The sequence below is a fragment of the Oenanthe melanoleuca genome, chromosome 5 (genome assembly GCF_029582105.1).
Source record: "Oenanthe melanoleuca isolate GR-GAL-2019-014 chromosome 5, OMel1.0, whole genome shotgun sequence".
Classification (NCBI taxonomy): Eukaryota; Metazoa; Chordata; class Aves; order Passeriformes; family Muscicapidae; genus Oenanthe; species Oenanthe melanoleuca.
In genome coordinates this window covers 58,711,250-58,732,188 of record NC_079339.1, presented here as the reverse complement: position 1 = coordinate 58,732,188, position 20,939 = coordinate 58,711,250, and the positions used below count along the sequence as shown (strand labels likewise).

At 43.5% G+C, this 20,939-nt stretch overlaps 2 protein-coding genes across 3 annotated transcripts in view; both read right to left on the bottom strand.

The window, feature by feature from the left end:
* Positions 1 to 77: 77 nt before the first annotated feature.
* SAV1 (salvador family WW domain containing protein 1) lies at positions 78 to 15,264 on the bottom strand. Of its 2 annotated transcripts, none has more exons than XM_056492097.1 (5): positions 14,869 to 15,264; positions 13,045 to 13,482; positions 5,967 to 6,237; positions 4,427 to 4,576; positions 78 to 1,170 (listed from the first exon to the last, which is right to left on the bottom strand). In XM_056492097.1, the coding sequence occupies exons 1-5, from the start codon at positions 15,044 to 15,046 to the stop codon at positions 975 to 977; spliced, it is 1,233 nt and encodes a 410-aa protein (XP_056348072.1). In that variant the 5' UTR covers positions 15,047 to 15,264; the 3' UTR covers positions 78 to 974. The 2 variants fall into 2 exon arrangements, with proteins under 2 accessions (XP_056348072.1, XP_056348073.1); XM_056492098.1 differs by having other exon boundaries at positions 14,953 to 15,262.
* A 1,630-nt stretch (positions 15,265 to 16,894) lies between these two features.
* NIN (ninein) overlaps positions 16,895 to 20,939 on the bottom strand; it is a 57,458-nt gene continuing 53,413 nt past the window's right edge. Inside the window, exon 30 of the mRNA XM_056493547.1 lies at positions 16,895 to 20,594. Coding sequence (XP_056349522.1) covers positions 20,385 to 20,594 — 210 coding nt within the window. The 3' untranslated portion in view covers positions 16,895 to 20,384. The remainder of the gene's footprint in view (positions 20,595 to 20,939) is intronic.

The following is a 20,939-nucleotide window of genomic DNA, read 5'->3' as shown; positions in this document are numbered from 1 at the left end:
CACGGGGCTTTTCCTGCTGCTAAGAAGGGTTTGTTTGATGTTCTAAAAGGCCACAAATCACTCACACAAACCCTTCGTTCATCGAACAAAATGATTTTTATTGAATTCATAGGATTTACAAGAAATGTACTTTTTTGTCTGCAGTGTTTATTGCACTGAAAAAAACCCCATAAATAACATACCAGGACAATTAATGAACCAAATGAAATTATTGGAGAGGGTAACTGGACAATCAAAAATTTTCCACAAGTGAAGAGCTTTAAGACAAAAAGCTCATTAAAAAAAAACCAGTAATTGCTGTTACATCCCTGATTTTGCCCGTGGGGTGGCACAGTGGCTCAGCAATGCTACTGCCTTTCCACTGGAGCGGGTCAGGTTCTGGGAAATGCAGGATCAAAACCACTCTGCTTAGAGATCTTGGTCTTTAGGAAGGTAAAGTGTTTCCCCTCTGAGTAATCTGTGTGAAAATGAGGAGTAAATCTGGAGTACTAAGGAGCTAAAGTAAAAAATAAGGCAACTCAGGCTTCACTTGTGTGAAGCACTCGGTTCTGAAGGGTGAGATCAGCTCCTGGGGTGGGTGAACAGGCCCGGGGCTGGTTCTGTACATTAAAGCTGTAAACAAAGAGCAGAGCTCTCTCAGGAGAGGGATCCCAAATCCCCAGGGAAAGAAACACCCTGAACGAGGCATCTGGACTGGGACAACGTTTGGAAGCCAGGACATGACAGTAAAAACCACAGAGCCAGCTTTTAATACTGCAGCTGACTGGCAGGAAAGAGACCAAGGACCAGGGGACTGCTGTGGAACTGCTGCTTTCTCAGGATAACAAAACTACTCCCAGCACGGGGGGGAAAAAAAATGAACAAATTAACAAACAATTTCCTCTTTTTATAAACAACACATAATACATGTAGAAAAATACTCAAGAGGATAATAACAAAGGTGCAACATGAACAGAAATCAGCTGCCTGGGCGCTCAGTAGTTGGCGTGCTGCGCGTACCACTGCTGCCGCTGCTGCCGCTGCTCCAGCTCGCCCAGCAGCGCCTGCCGGAACGCCTCGTACAGCTTCACGATGCGCTCCAGCTCCTTCATGAACAGCAGCTTCAGCATCCCCTGGTACGTGTCCAGGTCACCCAGCTGGAACAGCTCCCACTTCAGGATGTGGTCGTACCTAGGGACAGCAGGGGGTTTCATCCAGGGTGGGTTTTGTCCCAGAAGGAGGAGCTGGGGGATATCACAGGGAAATGGGGCAACCCCTCCTGGCACAGCAAAGAACTCCAGTGCAGGAATGCTGCAGCTCCTGCCCAGCCATTTACTGTGTTAGTCCCTAAGGAGGAGCACTGCATAGGACAGAACACAGGATCAAAAGAGGCTCCTTGCCTTTCTTACAGTTTGTAATTTATTTCATGGTGGTCCCAGGGCACAAGAGGAGGAGGATCTCAGATAATTGTCTTTTCTAGGAAAGGGTCAGGGAGGGGAATTTGGCTTTCTGCCAATAGGACAGGGACAGTGGGGAAGGGTTAAAACATTCCTTATGCCTTTTGGTATTGGGTTACAGCACTACAGCATACAGGAGATCCCCTTAAGCGAGCAGAATAAACGAGGAAAACACAGCTGGGAGAGCTGGGGGTGCTCACCTGGAGAGGAGAAGGATCCAGGGAGAGCTCAGAGCTCCTGCCAGGGCCTGAAGGGGCTCCAGGAGAGCTGGAGAGGGACTGGGGACAAGGGATGGAGGGACAGACACAGGGAATGGGACACTGCCAGAGGGCAGGGATGGATGGGATAGTGGGAACTGGGAATTCTTCCCTGTGAGGGCTGAAGGTTTCCCAGAGCAGCTGTGGCTGCCCCTGGATCCCTGGCAGTGTCCCAGGCCAGGTTGGATGGGGTTGGAGCAGCCTGGGACAGATGGGTTGAGTCCCTTCCACACAAACCACTCTGGGATTCTAAGGAAATGTATTTTGGAGCATTGAACAGCAATCCCATCACAACACACCTGGAATATTTACTGTAAAACATCTGTTAAAATCAGAGTAACACAGAAAAATGAATTATTTCAGCAGCTCAGGTCTCTCCCAGTAGATGGGTCTGTCCTTCCCTCTCAATCAGCTGTAACAAGTTCTTGGCTGCTTAACCTCTCCAATTAACCCCTCCTGGTTAATTAGCAGCAATAATCTACAATAGATATTTAATGCAAACCCTTATGTGGTTCCACCCTCATTTCCTGCTTTTCCCTCACACAATCCACCCACATTGTGATTTCTCAGCTTGGAAACAGGGAGCTGCTGCTGTGACTATTCCAGAACAGGAGAAACTCGTGGAATAATGGAATTATCTGAAGCAGCTGAGGCACAGGAGAAGATGGATTCACCTGAGTGGAGGCTGAGGCTGAAATATCAGTGAATTTATGGAAATAAAGTGCATTCCCACTGAAAGGAATCACAGAAACACCAGGACCTGCAGGTGACTTCCAAAGATGCTCTGAGGAATTTTAAGAATTCATTAAAACTTATCACAGCTTCTGTAAACTTCCTAAAGAACAGCTTCTGTAACTGAAATTATCCCTAATCCTGACAGGGCTGCATTGCTAAAATAATTTTTTCCCCAAAAAGGAGAAATAACAAATTGCAGCTGTTTGGGGTTTGAGCTGTGAATTGACAAAGAGGGTTTGAAGGTTTCCAGGCACAGCCACCTTTGAGCACCTCTGGATTCTGGAGTTCACATGGACACCACCTTTCCCTCCTTTCCCACTCAGCAGGAGCCTCCCCACCCTCACAGGAAGGAATTTTTTCCCTATAATAGAGATTATTTTGGTTAACATCTACTGGATTCTCTATCAGGCTTTTTCTAACCCAAATTCTTATCCTTTCTAGAGAAATCAGTTAAAACAAAATCTAACATTCCTTATTTTTTCCATAATATCTACTTCTCTCAACAAAAACAACTGGGCTTTACAGCTAAATCAATTTACAGTGCCAGGGGTAAGTAACAAATCATGACAAGATAAAACCAATGATTTCAGTGCAAAACTGTGCTGATAATTAAAAATATAAAAATTTGTCTTTGCCTACTTGATATAAAGAAATCCCTGATGAATTGTTTAATGTGTCTTATGTTTGTTTCTCAAATTCTCAAGAAAATATCCAAAATAATCCACACAACACAGGCTAAGCTATTTAAATTTACATTGTCTGGATGTGCTAAAGACCTAAATAAAGGACTGGATCTGCAGCCAAAATCTGGAAGTATTTCTAGGAAACAAATCCTACAGGCTGCAGGAACTAAGTGTGGAGCCTCAGTGTACTTAGGGGATTTTAGGGCAATTTAAAACTTTATGGGGCTGGCAAACCCAGCAGTCACAAGAAGTAATAAAACTCATTCAAATTGTAGTTACTAGGAGCAGGTAATAAAAGAACAGAATTTTTTTTAGTGGAAATCACTGAACACCACAGCCTGAATTTGCAGTTACAGACTGACCTCACTGCTGTAAAACTGAGTTTCTCCATATTCTCCTTATGAATAGCACATGATTTAATAATTATTAAACCATATTTGGGATTTTTATTGCCTTCTATTCAGTGTTACTATTGTGCAGAGCTGCACCCATCAGAAAATCTCATTTCTTTATGCTGACTCAAAACTTTTTTGGTGAAGACTCCTTCTTCCTGCAGCAGTTTTTCTGAAAAAATGACGTTTTATTACCACTTAGTTTTTAATTCAATTTCTTGAATAGAAATAGAAAGGAACATGTCAGCCAGTACTTGGCCTAAAGAGTTGGAAAAGGACTTTGGACAAGGGATGGAGGGAAGAACAGGGGAATTGCTTTAAGCTGGAAAAAGGGAAATTTAGGATGGATATAAGAAAGGAATTGTTTCCTGGGAGGGTGGGCAGACCCTGGCACAGGGTGCCCAGAGCAGCTGTGGCTGTCCCTGGATCCCTGGGAGTGCCCAAGGCCAGGCTGGACATGGGGCCTGGAGCAGCCTGGGACAGTGGGAGGTGTCCCTACCATGGAAATGGATGATTTTTTAAGTTCCTTTCAACCCAAACCACTTCATGATTCTGTGATTTAAAACCCTTAGAGGTGAAGGAAAAGCTGTGCTGCTTAAAAAGAAATAAAAGAGACACTAGGAAGTTCCACCCTAAACATGTTTCACATATTTTCTGAGCACGTGGTACCACTGTTGTAAATAGTCTGAAAGCACAACACACCCTTCACTGTCTGACAGAGCTTTCTGCCAGCTGGGTGAGCTGCAAGAAGTGATCACTTCAGCGAGTGCCTGAAAGAAAGCACATCCATGTGATAAACGTTTGGTACAACCCTGCTGCTGCCACCCTCAGCTAAAACCCAAACCCAGCAAAGCTCTGCAGTCAGCTGTAGAAATGAATCTGTTTGTTTTGAGTGAGGAAGCCAACAAGAGGAAAGCACTCACTTGACAGGAGCGCGGGCGTAGACCTGCAGCCAGTCGGGGATGTCGGCGCTGTGGTAGGGGTTGGCCGGGACCAGCAGCGCCTGGCTGCGCTCCACGGGCTGCGCCTGGTACGACACCGACAGCGGCGGCGGCTGCTCGTAGCGGGGCACGCTGCGCGAGGGACACGGACAGGTCAGCACGGGGTGGGGACACGGACACCTCAGGGACACCTCAGGGACAGGGACACCTCAGGGTGGGGACAGCGACACCTCAGGGACACCTCAGGGACACCTCAGGGTGGGGACAGGCACAGGTCAGCACAGGGACACCTCAGGGTGGGCGCAGGGACAGGGTCAGCACAGGGACACCTCAGTGTGGGGACGGGGACATCTCAGTGTGGGGACAGGGACAGCCAGTGTGAGCACTGGGACAGGAACAGTGTCACCTCACGGTGAGCACAGGGTCAGGAACAGTCAGTGTCACCTCAGTGTGAGCACAGGGACAGCGACACAACCAGAGCCAGTGTGAGCACAGGGACAGTGTCACCTCCCTGTGAGCACACTGCACACAGGGACAGTGTCACAGGGACAGTGTCACCTCCCTGTGAGCACCCTGCACACAGGGACAGTGTCACAGGGACAGTGTCACCTCCCTGTGAGCACCCTGCCCACACTGCAGCCATTCACTCCTGAACATCAGTGCAAAGGCTGCTGCTGCAATCTCCCATGGGTGTTGCCTCAGCAGCCCAGCACTGGCTGCTGCTATTTTGGTTGAATTCACCTCAGCCCCACTCACCAGAGCACAACAAAGCTCTGGAGCTGTTTTTGAAACATTTCATAAGTACTGATTCACATAATCCACCATTTAATGAGTTAGAACAGAGGTATTCATGCAGCAGCTGATCACAGTTACTCTATATAAAGACATTCCCATATATTTATGTTTTGTGCCACAAGTTCAAGAACTTTCTCTTCCTGGGTACCAGCAGAACAAACTGAGCAGTAGAAAATAACAACTAACAGCTTGATGTGGTGTGTATTAACAATTAACTGTTAATTTGGTGTGTATTAACAAGTAACAGTTGGATGTGGTGTATATTAACAATTAACAGATTTGATGCATATTGACAACTGTTAATTTGGTGTGAACTGACAATTAACATTAGATTTGGTGTTTATTAATTTTATTTTACTTTGAAATCACGAGTAGCTGAAACACCCATTTTCATTCCAGACAAAACTTAATTCACTTTTCTTGTGTTCAGAGCATCTCCAGGCACATCAGATCAAGTTTCCTTTCAGTTTCCAGTTCAATTCTGTTCTCAGCAATTTTGCTGTTTTAATGACAGCTGCAGAGCTGCTCTGTTTGATTTAGGAGCAACATCCTGCTTCTAACCTTGAAATGTGAGAAACCCAAACCTTGAAACCCGAACTGCTAAAAATCTGAGAGAAGCGGCAATGCTGAAAAGAAGATTTTTTTTTTTTTTTTTGCCTGTTGTATTTGATGCAAAGCCAGCTCCTCAATACTAAACACAGGGGGAGCAGGGAGGGGTGAGGCTCACCTGGGAGCACAGGGGTGCTTGTACTGAGCCCTTTTGTTGATGTGATCCACGTAGTAAACCCCGAACTCGGCCGACTCCACGCGCTCCCAGCCCGGCGGGAGCCCCTCCCGCTCCAGGGGGTGGCTCCAGTGGGTTGTGTTGGTGTTGTGATCGATGTAATATTTCCTTCCTCTGATAGTCCAGTCCACTGACCAGCCAGGAGGAAGAGGTAAATCTTCAGAACTATGATTTGTTAAGTTTCCTAAAGATGTAGCAGCGACTCTCCCGATGCCTGGAACAAAGGGAGATGGGGGTTTAGGGAAAGATTTGCAGAAATTGTAATTAAATTGTTATGGCTGCTTCATTTATAAACAAAACAAAACTCACAGCTCTCTTTCAAGTTAAAGTCAGAAATTAAAACTATCCACAAAAATCACTGAGCCCCAACACAGCTTTTCAGGTGAACCAGTCAAGACCAGAACAGGACAAGGTAGAACAAGAGAGGAGGGACAAGCAGGGTTGGGGTCCAAGAGCTGACAGGAATAAGCAGCTGATTCAATTCCCACATTTTCCCTGAAAACACCACATTTGGGGTTTTTCCATCACTAAATTTAAGAGACTGCTCACCAGCACGTTGAATTTGAATATGAGATTTAAATATGTGATTTGTTGTAACACACAGGTTTTACAAACTAGCAGGTGAGAGATGAGTACAGAAACAGCTCCTGTCCCATCCCTAACCAGGGATTTTTGGGAAGCTGGGTGAAATAAAAGCCAGATGAGCAAGTGCAGAAAACTCATAAAAAACCACCCCCAAGACACCCAACCACAAAATCCCAGTGAGATAATTGAGAATTTTTCAGGTTTCTTTCCGTCCCTGGGAATTCTTTAGCTCCTGGTGTGCTGGGCTAAATTCAACTCTCTTTTAAATTTCTTTTTAAATCAACTCTCTTCTAAAATTCTTTTCAAGGAGTTCTCTCCAGTCCCTCACAGTTCTACAGTTAAACACTCCCTGGTTTTAAAGAAATTCCAATTACCTTTTCATCCCACAGCCAAATGCATCTATTCAACCCCATTATCACCAGAGTTTGTGTCACTATTTCCCACAGTCAGCAGAAGGGATTTGGGAGTCACTTTTCCACTTTTTAGGAGTCAGGAATCATCCCCCACACATCTACTGACAGGAATACACCCTCTCCTCCTTTTGTTCATGAATAACATTTTTGTGTGATTATTTTTTAAAAGAAGGGAAAGACAGAGTCTCTCTCATCTAAAATGACAGCCTGAAACCTGGGTGAGCTATATCCTAACCAAATATAATAATTGAAAATAAAGTTACAGGAAGGCTTCAAAACAACTGGATAAATAAAAAATAAACTAAATACCCCTCACAAACATCCTCCTGAGTACTGTTCTTTAAAACTTTGTGCTCATCCATAAATCTTTTTCCAGCTCTGTCATGTTCTGAAATGTTTGGCCTTGAAGGATTTCCTCTTGTACTTACCTACTTGTCAGCATTATAAAGGGAAGCTGATGGCTGTGTCCATCTTTAATTTGGATTTTTGAACAATTAATTCCTAGACCTTAATTCCAGAGAAAAGAAACACCCTGGAGGTTTCCTGACCTTTGGAAGGGCTGGGGCAGGAAGCTCCTTCAGCCCCTCGTGCCACTGACAAAATACAAACATTTCAGCTTTTGAAAATGCTGGGCTTGGCCTGAACAAATCCAGGATTTTCCCCAATGAACTGAACCTTTGGGATGTGATTCCACGGATGTATAAATAGTGATTGTTAAATCACCACTGCCAGGAGATCTGAACACACAAATCTGACTGGGGGAAAAAAAAAAAATCCGTATTTTTCTGTTTACTGTTAAAACCTGCACATCCCTGTATTTTTCTTACAGTTCCTCCTCCTTAAATTCTGGCCTCAAATCCACAGATATTTATTTTGACTGAAGGAAATGGTTAATGCTTCCCAACATTTGGAACAGGTCCCTCTGCACTGAAGTTTTCCTGACATATGGATTCTCCCAATGCCAGCTTATTTTTAATTTCCAAGAGGTAAAGAACAAAAATAACACCAGATCACAAATATTTCATCCATTCCTTTTGCCATTTTGATTTCATATATAAAGAAGCAGAAGCAAAACATTAAATAAAACTTGTACAGATGTAGAAATTACCAGTTTTGAACAATATTCCATGGATATAAAATCAAAGACTTATAAACTGATGGTTGTAACTATCTTTTTTTTCCCCTTATATCACAGATTATATTAAATATTCTCTCTGCTGGAAGTTTAAAGATGTTGATATTCATAGGGCCTTAAGGCCATCAACCCACTGTGGCATGAAAATCAATAATGAGTACAATTTAGATATTTTTCCCTATAAAATTATTTTTTTAGAGATCAAAAGAAATTGTCTGTTGGTTTTCCTGATGTTCCTTTGTGGGAGGATGGATACACACATAAGAGAAAAATCTCCTCCTATAGTTCTGAACAGTAAGAGAAAAGGAAAATTAGCTTTTATATATATATACACACCTGCAATTTCAACAATAAGACTTAACAACACTTGGAAGAATAAATTCCTCTGTGATCTTTTCCAAAGTATAACACAAAGAAGAAAATTCCAAGTCAGCCTGAACTCATGGCTGCCTTTTCCATGGCAAATTGCCAGGAATGACATTTTCTGCACTTAAATTCCAGGTAAAATCTGAGCCCTGAAACATTTTCACAGCAGCCCAAAGCTCCACACAGGATTTTCCTGCAAGCACCAGGGATACTCCCTGAATTAGGGGCTGGCACCAGATTTATGGATCCCAAATATATAGAAAAGCTTTTTTTATAAAACATTTGGTGTAAAACCTGGGATTTTCCTGGGATGGAGGATGTGATCCCTACCACAAAATAAACTCAACATGTTCACTGTACCTCAGGGTTTTCTTGCTCACACACTCTTTTAGATGTAACAAGACAAAAACTTCCCAAGAAACAGAATTATTTGAATTATCCACTTTTGCCAAATGTCTCCTTTTCCTTGCCTAGGGATGAGAACTTGCTGGAGCGCCACTATCAATCCTCAAGGATGGTCAACAATTTATTTAAATTTATGCATTTGTAAAACCTTTTCAAAAGGTCTTTTTGAGCTTGTCAAGCCTCATCTGGTAATTCTGTTTATAATGTTATATTATAATATAATATATGATATAATGGGTATTTTTTCATTCAGCTGTTGCTTTTAAGAAATATCAATGTTGAAATTGAGGTTTAATTTTCCTTCCATTTCTAAAATACAGTATCTTCAATTTAAGGTCTTGAATTGTCAATTTTAACTTTGAGCAGCACATTCCAGTGCACTTCATCAATGCAAAAAGTTCCTTCTCTTAATAATCTTAATAAAGTCACAAGTGTGAACAATCTGTAGTGTGCTCTTCACTCAAGGGAGTTGTGTTTAGGAAGGAACAAAGGAACTGGAAATGATGTCAGTGCTTTCCCAGCCCTGTAAAAGGGTTTTTTTCTGAGGGAACCCTGCCTGGAAAGAAGTCCAAGCCCTTTGGAGCAAAGATTTCCAGGCCAGCAAAGGGCAGCAGAGAAATCCCATCAGCAGCATAAAGGGGAAAGAGCAAAACCAGAGGAGAAAGCCCCACTTGGGTAGAAAATGCTGAGAAATTTCAGAGCCCAGGAACTCCCCACAAGTGACTTCACCCAAATTTCCAAGTGTTGAAGAACAAATCTTACAAAACAATATTTAATTAGCCCAGTTGTCCTGAGAGCCTTTTCTCAGGATGCCAAAATCCTCTCCCTTCCCCTCAGAGCGGGGTGAAGAGCAGGAAGAGAAGTTGCACAAACTGTTTAATTTTACAAGAGTAAGTAACAATAAAACAACAAAAAGTCCCAATAACTCTCCTGCAGCTCCCAGGCCTTCCTAACCCACTCCAAAGCTTCTGAAGGAACTTCCTGAGCACAAGCACCTCTTTTGTTGGTGGGAATGGGGTGTTCCAACCAAGCACAAATCCACAAATAGGAAATGACAGGAAGAACTCTGAAAGAGTCAAGAATTATGCTGCAAAATTCCTGCAAAATCAGCACAAAAGAAGAAAAGGGCAGGAACTGCTAATTGTTTAAAAATGAGAGAAGTGTTCACACAGAAAAATAAAAGCATGGCTACTTCAGCTCTAAATGGGTTTCATGTCATAATTTGTATTCATTTTGCTCTTATACTGAACAAGTTTCCAATTTTTCAGGGGAACAACTTAACAGATGAACCAAAAGCAGGCTGAGTTCCCTGTTAAATTGGTTTTTTCTCCTGTGACATCCCAGTGAACTCATCACAATCCACCACCAGCCTTTACAGAGTTGATGTCAAGCTCAGCAATTTTCATAGACACAGAAGAATGGTTCAGCTTACCGCTCACACAGGTACAAATAACTCTGAGGTCTTGGTTACAAGTTAGTTCCAATCTACACTGTAGGTATAACTTCAACCACAGACCTCCCCAAAACTTTAACCTAGAAGAGAGGAAAGAGATGGCGAGGAAAGACAGGTAAAGTCTCTTAGAATTAAAAGTTTGAAAAGGATACTAATAATAAAAAATTAAAAAATAAAAATAAAAATTTAAGAAATGCCACAGAGGTAGCTAAACATACAAAATTAGGAGGTATCTCAACTGAAAATACTGGTCAGGAAAATCAGCAGCACTGAATTGCTCATTAGAAACAAACTGAATGAAAATATGGAAAGGAGGAGATGGTAGAAGTGGATCACAATGAGAGAGAAAACGTGACTTGAAGGAGAAATGCCCATGGAAGGACATGGCAATGCTAAAACACAACTGCTGAAAATCCACAGGACTGCCCTAAAGGCTTGGCTGAACACTCTGAAGCCTTGATAAGAAGGGATTTGCAACTTCTCTCCAAATTACAAAGAGGAGAATCTTGGTTTGGAATGAAAGCTGAAATTCAAAGGCACCTCTTCACTTCCAGACTGCTCCCAAAAATCATCTCAGAGTGACCACCATGAAGTATCACCAAAGCAGGAACACCTCATGTTCACCAGGCAGCATTTCCTTGGGAATCCACCCAAAAAATCCACCCAGAACACACCAGAACTGACCAAGGGGACCTTTGGAGGGAGGGTGGGAGAGGCGGGAAAGGGAACAAGGCAGCATTTACAAAACCAGACTTTCCATTTGGAACTGCAGGCAATTTTGCCATCTCAATGAAGAGAAACAACAATGGAGACGAGTAAAGAAAAGTAATTTAGACAAAGACAATGAAAGCAACAGGCTCTGGAAATGTAAGAAAAAGAAACAAGGAATTACAGAGAGATTTGGATAACTCAAGGGAAACACTGAAGGTGTGAAGGCAATGGATGGGTCAAATAAAAAGCTTAATGGTGAGATGAAGGAACTAACAAAAACTAAAATTTTTTTATTTTGGGACACAGTTCTTTTATGAAAAAGGAAAAGAGGACTTTAAGAGTTCACATGGAGATGAAAAAAAAACAGGAAAGAGAAAACACTGGCAATTGAAAGGCTCACCTTTGTCTCTCCCTATGAGTGCACAAGATTAAATACTCATTAAATACCCATCACAAAACCTGTGCAGAATTTGTTCAAAATATAAATGTTAAAGTATGAGAGTGAATGACCAAATCAAGCAAACAGGAGCAGCTCCTTTATGATTTCCAGGGCTGAGGGGGCACAGGTCAACAAACAGCAGGAAAAAAAAATCTGTTTTAGGAAGATGATGTTGCTACAATTGAGCAAAATATGGCTGTGGAGCTCCTTTTAAAAATTTGGTATATGAAACTCCACTTCCAAGCTAGAGCTCCATTTCTGGGAATCTCCTCAGCAGACACAGCTAGTGTTTAATTCTGAAGGTTAAACTGATGGATTGGTTTGTGAAATCCTCCCTAAAATACCCCAGCACAACCCCCCAGTGCTTGTTACCTGGACCAGGGAAAGGTTTAATGACTGTTGGGTGAGCAACAGCTGGCAGAGATGCAGGGCTTGCACACAAAATCTAGATACTAACACCTATAAAAATACAGGAGGATTGAAGTAGCAGGCCCTAAACCCCAGTATTTCAGAATTTCCTGGCTGGCATTTTCATTTTTCATGGAAGTGTTTCTGTGGTGAAGAAAGCACAAAGCACTGACAGGTTCTAATCCCACACACCAGGTCAGCTGCATTAAAAGCTGCTGTTCTTCCTGGCAGATTTCTTTTTCTAGACAGGAGATTAATTTCATTAGACACTAATTACTATTTTGTTTACAGATTACAAGTGACAAAGATTTCATACTGAAGGTACATTATTTACAGGTTTGAAATGTTTGTTTCAAACTTTTCCTTGGGCATAGTTTTTGAGGTATCAAACACAGAATCAAGTATTTCAGAAAAGGAATATTTAATGAATTCTTCTTTCTTATGCTGTTTTGTTTTAGGAAACAAAGGCAAGTTCCAGTGAAACTAAGGGGGGAACAGGCACGTTTACAATTTTAAAACAATTTAAAAACAATTAAAACAATTTTAAAAGCTAAAAGAAAGTTATCAAGGACTAGGAAGTTAATTTCAACACTAATTAGATGACAATTTGTTAATTGTATAGAGCAGTCATTCCTCCCTTTGACTATTTACAGGGAATTATTTTAATTATGGAGGTCAAATTCAAACAATGACATTAAATAATGAGATAATAATAATAATAATAATAATAATAATAATAATAGTGCAATGTTGTAATTTAGAGCTGTTGGCTATTCTCTACATAATGAAAATAGATATTCCCCCAATGAATAAAATTCCTTGCTAGCCAACAACTGATGTGTAGAGGAGATGTACATATGCTTGGCATTAAAAAACCCAAAACTTGCTTGACCTTACTCCATTTATTTAAGAAAATAATCCTGCTTTAATATGTTTTTCCTTTCTGGATATATATGAACAAACTCTCAATTTTTATTACGTAAATCCCAGAAATGCCATGAAAAATCACCTCTGTCCTACACACCTCAAACACAATCCCAGACACGTCTCTGCACCCAACTCTCACCAAACCCCTATTTTTAACAGAAGCACCAAGGAATCCTTACCTGAAGTGTGCCTCCCATGATTCTGGGACATCCTCTGGAAAAGATCACTGTTGTGCTCATAATACCTGTAGTCCTCGTGCAGGCGCTCGTTCAGCTGCCGCCGCCTCTGGGGCTCGTAGAAATGCTCGTAGAAATAGCCCCGAGCTCCGGCATCGCCGTTCTCCAGCCCGGGGCTGCTTTCTGCCAGGAAGGACTGCGAGGAGGAGCCGTACTCCCGCGGCACCTCGGCCAAGCTCCGCGCCAGGTAGGAAGGTGCAGACAGTCTGTTGCTCTCTCGCCTCATGATCTCGTGAGGGGGTCTCTGCACCGCAGCTCGGAGGAAGCTCTGGTTCCTGGAAACGATTCCATCGCCGTAGGCAGAGGATGAGGAGTCGGGAGGGCAGATGTCGGTTCGTCTGGGAATGGTCGGGCCGTGGCGGATGAAGGAAGGCATCAGATCTGAGGAGAGGTAACAACGCTGCCTATGCAGTATGGGACCAACCACGGTGATTTACACACTAATATTGAGGGAATCCATGTGCAGAACCCACTTAAGGCACCGCTAATGCCTGTGCAAATGTGATGGTAACGCTGCAGAGTGTCCTGGTGCAGCAGAAACCAGCACAGAGCAGTTCTGCCTGTAAAAACCAACCCCAAACCCATCAAAAAAACCACACAAGAAAAAAAAACCAACCCCAAACCACCCACACTGTGCTGTGGCTACATCAGTCAGGGTTCGTATCTCTCTGTGGAAAGGTCAGGAAAATCCACATAACCTGGCTGCTACTTCTTTGGGAATGTTGTCCTTACAAGATGTTAATGCCCATAGGACTCCAAGATAGAAACAGAATTCACATTGCCCTCATTAATCCCAAAGTCAGAAACTTTAGCGTGAAAAACGCTGACATTCCATACACGTTAAGCTCTCAAATTATCATGGAGATATTTCACTTTCTCCTTTAGGATTTCACTGCCTTCTTCCAGTAAGTGAAACATTCCTCCTCTCCCTACTTTTACTTTCAAAATGATATAAATAAGTGGTTTCCCTCCAGGTAAATCAATACAGACAATTATTTCCATTTAGAACGAGGTTATTCCTATTATTAATTACTTTTTATTAATAAACTCTTACAACTTCCAGTTAAAATCTGGTGCATCCCAGAAGGCGTCAGCAATAAAATTAATTATTTATTTACTGTGCAAACAGACCCATTTCAGTCTCGGGCTGTCTTCAAAGTCCAACAAAGCCAAACCTAAGCACACTTTCAGTGTGTATTTGTGGTGTCCAGCCCTAGGAGCACAGGGCTGTAGCACCAGAGCCACGGGAAGATCCGTGCATCACAGGTGACCTCAGCAGGTTGAGTCATGAATAGGACCTGGAGCATTTGTTCCCGCAGGGATTTTATGCAATTGCCTGGCGGGACAGTTATCTCATTCCACAGTGCCCAGATGGGGAAAAAACCATTCTGTTCTGGACAGAGCGGGGTCACAGATTCAGGGGTTGGGCCCCAAAGCTCCCCCAGCCCGTTCCATTCGGACACCTTCCACTGTCCAGGCTGCTCCAAACCCCATCCAACCTGGCCCTGAACCTCCTCGGTTCATTTTAAAACGCTGTCTGAACCGCGGCCTGCTGAAAGTGAGGAACCGAGCAAATCATAAAAACCACAAAACCCACCAAGCTCGGGCACGCCTGCGAACCAACGCGTGCAGCGCTCGCTTTGAAACTCGGGCTTCCTTGGAGTTTTAACTTCCCTCCATCATCTCCCAGAGCTCACAACAGGATTAAACCCACATTTACAGGGAGAAATAACCCCCATATGCCTAACTCCCCCTCACAGCCCTCACCCGCCAAGGCCGCGCAGCTCCGGGCTGGCCGCACACAAAGGCCTCGGGACCGGCCCCTCTCAGCCCCGCACCCCCGACACTCACTCCGCAGCAGCGGGCTCGTCTCCTTCTTCACGTACTTCCCCTGCACCTCGCCCGGCTTGGAGAGCTCCGTCCGCGTCTTCTTCCGCGACAGCATCCCACCTCCCGGCCCGCTGCCACCGCCCGCATGCCCGGCGCCGCTCCCCGCTCCGCAGGGCGGGGGGAGGGGGGTCCGGCCGCCCCTGGGGGGCCGGGCCGGGACCAGGAGCGGGGTTGGGATCGGAACGGGGATCGGGCCGGGCCGGGGGGCGCTGAGGGGACGCGGCGGGCGCGCGGGGCCTTGTGGGAAGGCGGGGCCGCCGCCCTCCGGCCCGGCCGAGGGGCAGCGCAGGGGAGGGGGCGCGGCCACAGCGCCCCCGCGCGGCGGGGAGGGCGCGGCCCCTCACGGAGCGGCGGGAACGGAGATCCCGGGGCGGCACAAATCCCGGTGTGGTAATTGATAAAAGATTCGCGTTAATCATATTTGTGTAAACCAGAATACTTAGGTCTGAAATGAAGCATGGCACTAAAGAAAGGAAAATATGTGATTAAATAATTTTGGTTTAAATCCCCTGTTATATTATGTTTTCTAAATAAGTTGTATCTACTGACAGCTTGCAAAACAAGGCTTTCACACAGCCCAACAGATTCTGCAAAATCAAATTTCCTGCCTTTGTGTAATCAATTGCAGCCTATCCCTAAGACCAGACTTCCCACTTCTGCCATTCCTTATCTACCAAGAGGGGATGGTTATCTGTGGGACTTGGCAAATTGTCTGGAGACTCACATTGTCCAGCGATCCACCGACCACCACTGCTTACCTGGCAGAATTATGACAACAAAACAATAACAATTATTGATGACTACAAGGAAACCATGCTATAAAAAGGAGCTGCAAACCAAAGTTGGGTGGAGCATGGAGTGGGCAGTGGCCCCCATGTATCTCCAGCGCTGCTTGCTCTGGCTGTATAAAATAAAGCAATCTAAATTTTGCTGAATATCGAGACTTTTGTTTCTCACTTATAACACCGGGGTGACAGAGTGCCAGAGCCACACAGTGACACAGTCATGGAATCGTTGAGGTTGGAAAAGCTCTCAGAGATCAGCGAGTCCCAGCTGTGCCCAGTGCCCACCCTGCCACGTCCAGGCCTTCCTTAGGCACTCCAAACCTCCCTGGGCAGCCCTTCCAACACCTGACAACCCTTTCTGTGGAGAAATTTTCCCTAATATTCCATTTAAACCTCGCCTGGCCCAGCCTGAGCTGTTCCCTCTCCTCCTGTCCCTGTTCCCTGGAGCAGATCCCAAATCCCCCCCAGTGTCCCCTCCTGTCAGGGAGTTGTGCAGAGCCACAAGGACCCCCTGAGCCTCCTTTTCTCCAGGCTGAGCCCCTGCCCAGCTCCCTCAGGAATTCTCCAGCCCCTTCCCAGCTCCCTCAGCCTCTCCTGGTGCTCCATCCTGTTCCCTGGACACTCTCCAGCCCCTCCTGTCTCATTGTGAGGGGCCCAGAACTGGACACAGCAGAGTTTGACCAGGGAGGATGGAGCAGGGACCCACTGTGGTCCCCTCCAGCCTTTCCCATTCCCTGACTCTGTCAAAGGCTTGCAACAAGCACTCAATACTTCCCATACAAAGGTGAGGAGCAGGGATGCAATTGCAGTTAAAAATAAACCAAGGTGTGTTCACTACCTTCAGTTTTTACACTCCAATTTCATACTTTTATAATGGAAGAAACTACTTTATCAGAGTTTTTTATTATTGTGTATGCTTTTGATAAATTTGCAGGTACTAATTTGAAGTATTTACAACATCCCTGGATCCCTGGAATTGTCCAAGGCCAGGTGAGATGGGGCTTGGAACAACCTGGGATAGTGGAAGGTTTGGGACTGGATGGGCTTTAGGTCCCTCCCAACCCAAATTATTAAATGATTTTCATGCTGGATAAAAAAAACTAAAGACACAAGTATGGATCATACATTAATGTATTTTTTATGCTCGTTATAAATAATGTGTCAGTTGCTTTATCTCTCAGTTTTACATGATGTTCTAAGGACAATATATTACACCAGAACAAAACAAAGTCCATAGGAAAAAAAATATACATTTGTTTTCCTTTATACAGAAGCTGTTTGTCATGAAATGACACTGAACAGGAGACTGAACAGGGAAATGATGGAAAACCTGAGTGACAGGGATGGCATTTCCTGGAAGTAAACAAAAGGATTTTACCCTTGATCAATCCAGACTGTTCCCCCCTGCTGTACCTAACACATAACCTGGCTAAAATCAAATATGTTACAATCCTTCTTCTTCCCCCAATCAGAATTCAAACAACTCAATTTTCCTTGTATTTCAAGTTCTACTTGGGGCATGTGCCACAATGCAGACTTTTAAATCATTCCAAATTGACAAGTAGCACTTCAACAGCAAGAAATTTGTACACCTCTATTTATTTTTTCCCCTTCCAAAACCCCCAACCTGAAATGTCTATGTGCCTTTATTTTCACAGTGATTCATAAAAGTAAGAGTTGAAAACAATTAAAACACCTTCTGGTAATGAAGTGGTTCATATCTGACGTGGCAGGACCTGTTGTAGGAACAAGGCCTAGAAATTCAGTGATTTTTGACTGCAACAATAACATTAAATACTTTGGTTTTTGCCTATTCTGCATAGGAGACACATTCATGCACAAAACACTCCTAATGCTTAATAAATTATGTGTTTCTATGCTTATTTTCAGTAGCCTGGACTTTGTAAAACAGCTGCTTCTCTTCTGAGCTGACACAGTGAATGAAGGAGCAACGTGACACCCATCTGGAAGCAGCTCTGCCTCTCTCTGGGATCCCTCCCTTTGGGAAGGGATTGTCCTGAATTGTCCTGTGGACACTGAGCCTGTACAGTACAGGAAGGCAAAAGGCACTTCTGAGAATTCATTCACACAAATCTTCCAGTGAAATTGGAGTTTTGCCTCAAAAGTGTTTACCAACAGGACGTTTTCCTCCTCCTCGACCCTGTAGTTAAATTGGTTTGTTGTTTTTTTTTTTTTTTGAAGTTTAGTGAAAAAGAAGTAGAGCAAGGTAGGATAGGGGAGAAAGGGAAAAGCCAAAAGTCCCTTTTCCCTCTTTTTGCTTCTCCCTTTTTGGTGCTGTGCTCTAGCAACGTCTGTGTTTGGTTTATAAAAGCCTGTTAACTACCAGGAGATTAAAAGAATTAAGTTAAGTAGTCCAGCCTTTAAATTGAGCAACATGAAAGTAATTGCACAATAATTTAAGTGAAATATTCATTCCTTCCTTGTAGATTTTGGTCACAGACACAAGTAAATCAAGGTCAAGGTATGAAGTAGTCTTAAAATGCACTAGATAATTTTTTTTTCCCAAATACAGTTCTGAATCTCATTTCTTTTGTTTCCTGGAATGATTTTGGAACTTTGCTAATTTCCACAGCATGGGTTTAGGGTGTGCTCAGTTCCCACTTTGCCAGCACACAGCCCTGGTACCCACACAGAGATTTATTATAATGTAATTCAGACCACTTGGTGATGAATAGAAAACTAACAACAAATCTCTACTTCAGGTTTTTAAACCCTCAGATTTCTATCAATTTAAGACATTTCCAGCTTGTAAAAATATCTTTGCAGCCTCTGAAAAATTTGAAAATCCTTGAATTTGGGATGACTTGGAGAAATCTCTACTACATGCATTTCAAAAAGCACAGCAGTGAAATAATTTATGAGGACTCCAACATGATGTTCTTCCATGATTCTATTTCCATTTCCACTTTGTGGCCTGCACAAAGCAATGGAGGGGGGAAAAGGAGGAAAAGGTCATTTCCTGTATCTGACCACAAACCCTCCAAAATTGATAAGTAACCCCAGAGACACAGGAACATCCTCTCAGCCACATCAGTACACAGTAAAACTCATTTTCCAGAGGCTCCTCCACAGTTTGCAGGCAGTGTTACCCCAGTTTCTGGAGGAATTTTGGCTGCTGACAGAATTTTCAGCTTGCCAGTGGTCTCTGAGACAAAACACCTCTTTCTCCCCCTCCTCAAGCATGTGTATTTAAAGAGGTCCAGTTTCAAGTATTCCAGAATGGCCCCTGTCCCCAGTTTGACTTAATTGTGTCTTACTGGTCTGAGGGAGGCAGGGCAGCTTAACACACAAACCCTTGAGCAGGTTTATCTTATCCAGCTGCTTCTGACAAACCCTTCTGTCTTGAAGGTGTTCCCAAAAAATTTGCATTTCTGCACTGATCCAAGAGGAGGTTCCACCTCTCATCCCAACCTTGATGCTCCTCTGCATGGTGGGTAAGGAGCACCCAGGTAATACTCACCAAATCCAATTTAGTTTATCCTGCTCTCTCTAAGGTGTGTTTTTCTCCTTCTGCTGACATTAATACCCACATTTATAGCTGAAGGAAGCTGATTTAGGCTGTTATTCCCTGAGTTCTTCATAATTTCACTGAATGTGTTTCTTTACAACTAATGACAGACTTAGATTCTGTACTAGGATTAACACAAAAGACAAGACTTTTCCAAATGATTCCTCAGGTCAGAACAAATGCTGCATTCCTGGCAAAGCTCCATGTTTGTGAGGGTTCCAACCACAGGATCCCACTGACAAAATCATCCAAGTGCCCCTCTTCATTCTTCTGCCAGCTGTTTAATAAATACACTGCATTGCTTTACTGAATTTACAAACCACATAAACAAAATTCCCATCTTTGCTTCTGCTGAGTGGCTCTTCCTTGGTTTAACTTATTTCCATATACAAAAGCAGTAAGGCCTCTACAATTCAGAATTGTCTGGCAGCACAGCTTAAAAAATAAGGAAATCATAGTCTTTATTTGCTAGCTGGGAAATTTGAGATAAAATACTGTCACACTTAGTTGGAGGCAGTAGTTTAGTTCTGTATTTTAAATAAACCTCTCTTTTTCTGAGCTTTGCAGAGAAACAGCCATGAAGAACAGCCCAGAGCCTAATGAACCAGAATCAGTTTACAGGACACAGACCACACCAGCAAAGTCCTGCCCTCAACAACATTTCTACTGACAGTGGTGAAGACTGACCCATCACCATTTCTAAATTTGGAGCATGAAGTATTTTAGAGAGCTGAAAATATTGTTAAGTTTTCAGTTCAACAATCTGAGTTTGCTTTAAGCCTTTGTTCAATCTAGATGATCCAGTACAGGGAATTCAGAATTTGGATTTTAAATGAAAGCCAAGGCATCAAAATCAGTTAACCTAGAAAACCATAAGTTTGGGATTTTTTTTTTTACAGAATGATGATTACTTTTAGGCAAAACTTAGCAGAAAACCAGTTTGGGAACCAACAAAATTCTCCTTTGGCAGTGTCCAGTTTGGGCACTAAAATCTTTGAGTACAAAAAGGCAACGCAGTAAGAAGCTGAAATATTCCCATTTCAGTAAAGTGCTTGGGGCTATGACACACAACAGCTTTGCTAGGACCTGATCTCTGCTGCTGGGCTGAAGGAGGGGGAGGCCAAGTTCTTCACTATCCTGTTGAGGTTGGCAATTTTCTCTTCCAGTAAATAATTCTTCCTCTCTGCAGTTTTCTGCCGCTGCTCCGTGGCCTCCAGCGCCTTCAGCAGCTGCGCGTTCTCCACGTACAGATCCTTGACCATGGCGTCTGCCCTCGTGTTCTTGGACAGCTGGGGTGGCAGGGGGACACAGAAAGTGACAGCCAGAAACCCCACAGGAGGGTGAGCAAGTAGCAGTGTGTGAATTAGAACTCAAACATCAAAGGAAAAGCCCATTTTGTCTCATTAAAAACACAGGGATTAGAGATGCTGGGAATGTTTTGAGACTGGAAAAATTAAACTTGTCAGGTGAGCTCTGCTTGACAGCATTTATCCTCTAATGATAAATTTATTCCACAAGCCCACAGAGATACTTCCAAAAAACCCCAAAACCACATCAAATAAAGGGTTAATTTGGGGCAGGAGGCCTCAAAGAAATCTATACTTGATTTTCCCCCTCCCAAGAAATTATTTTTG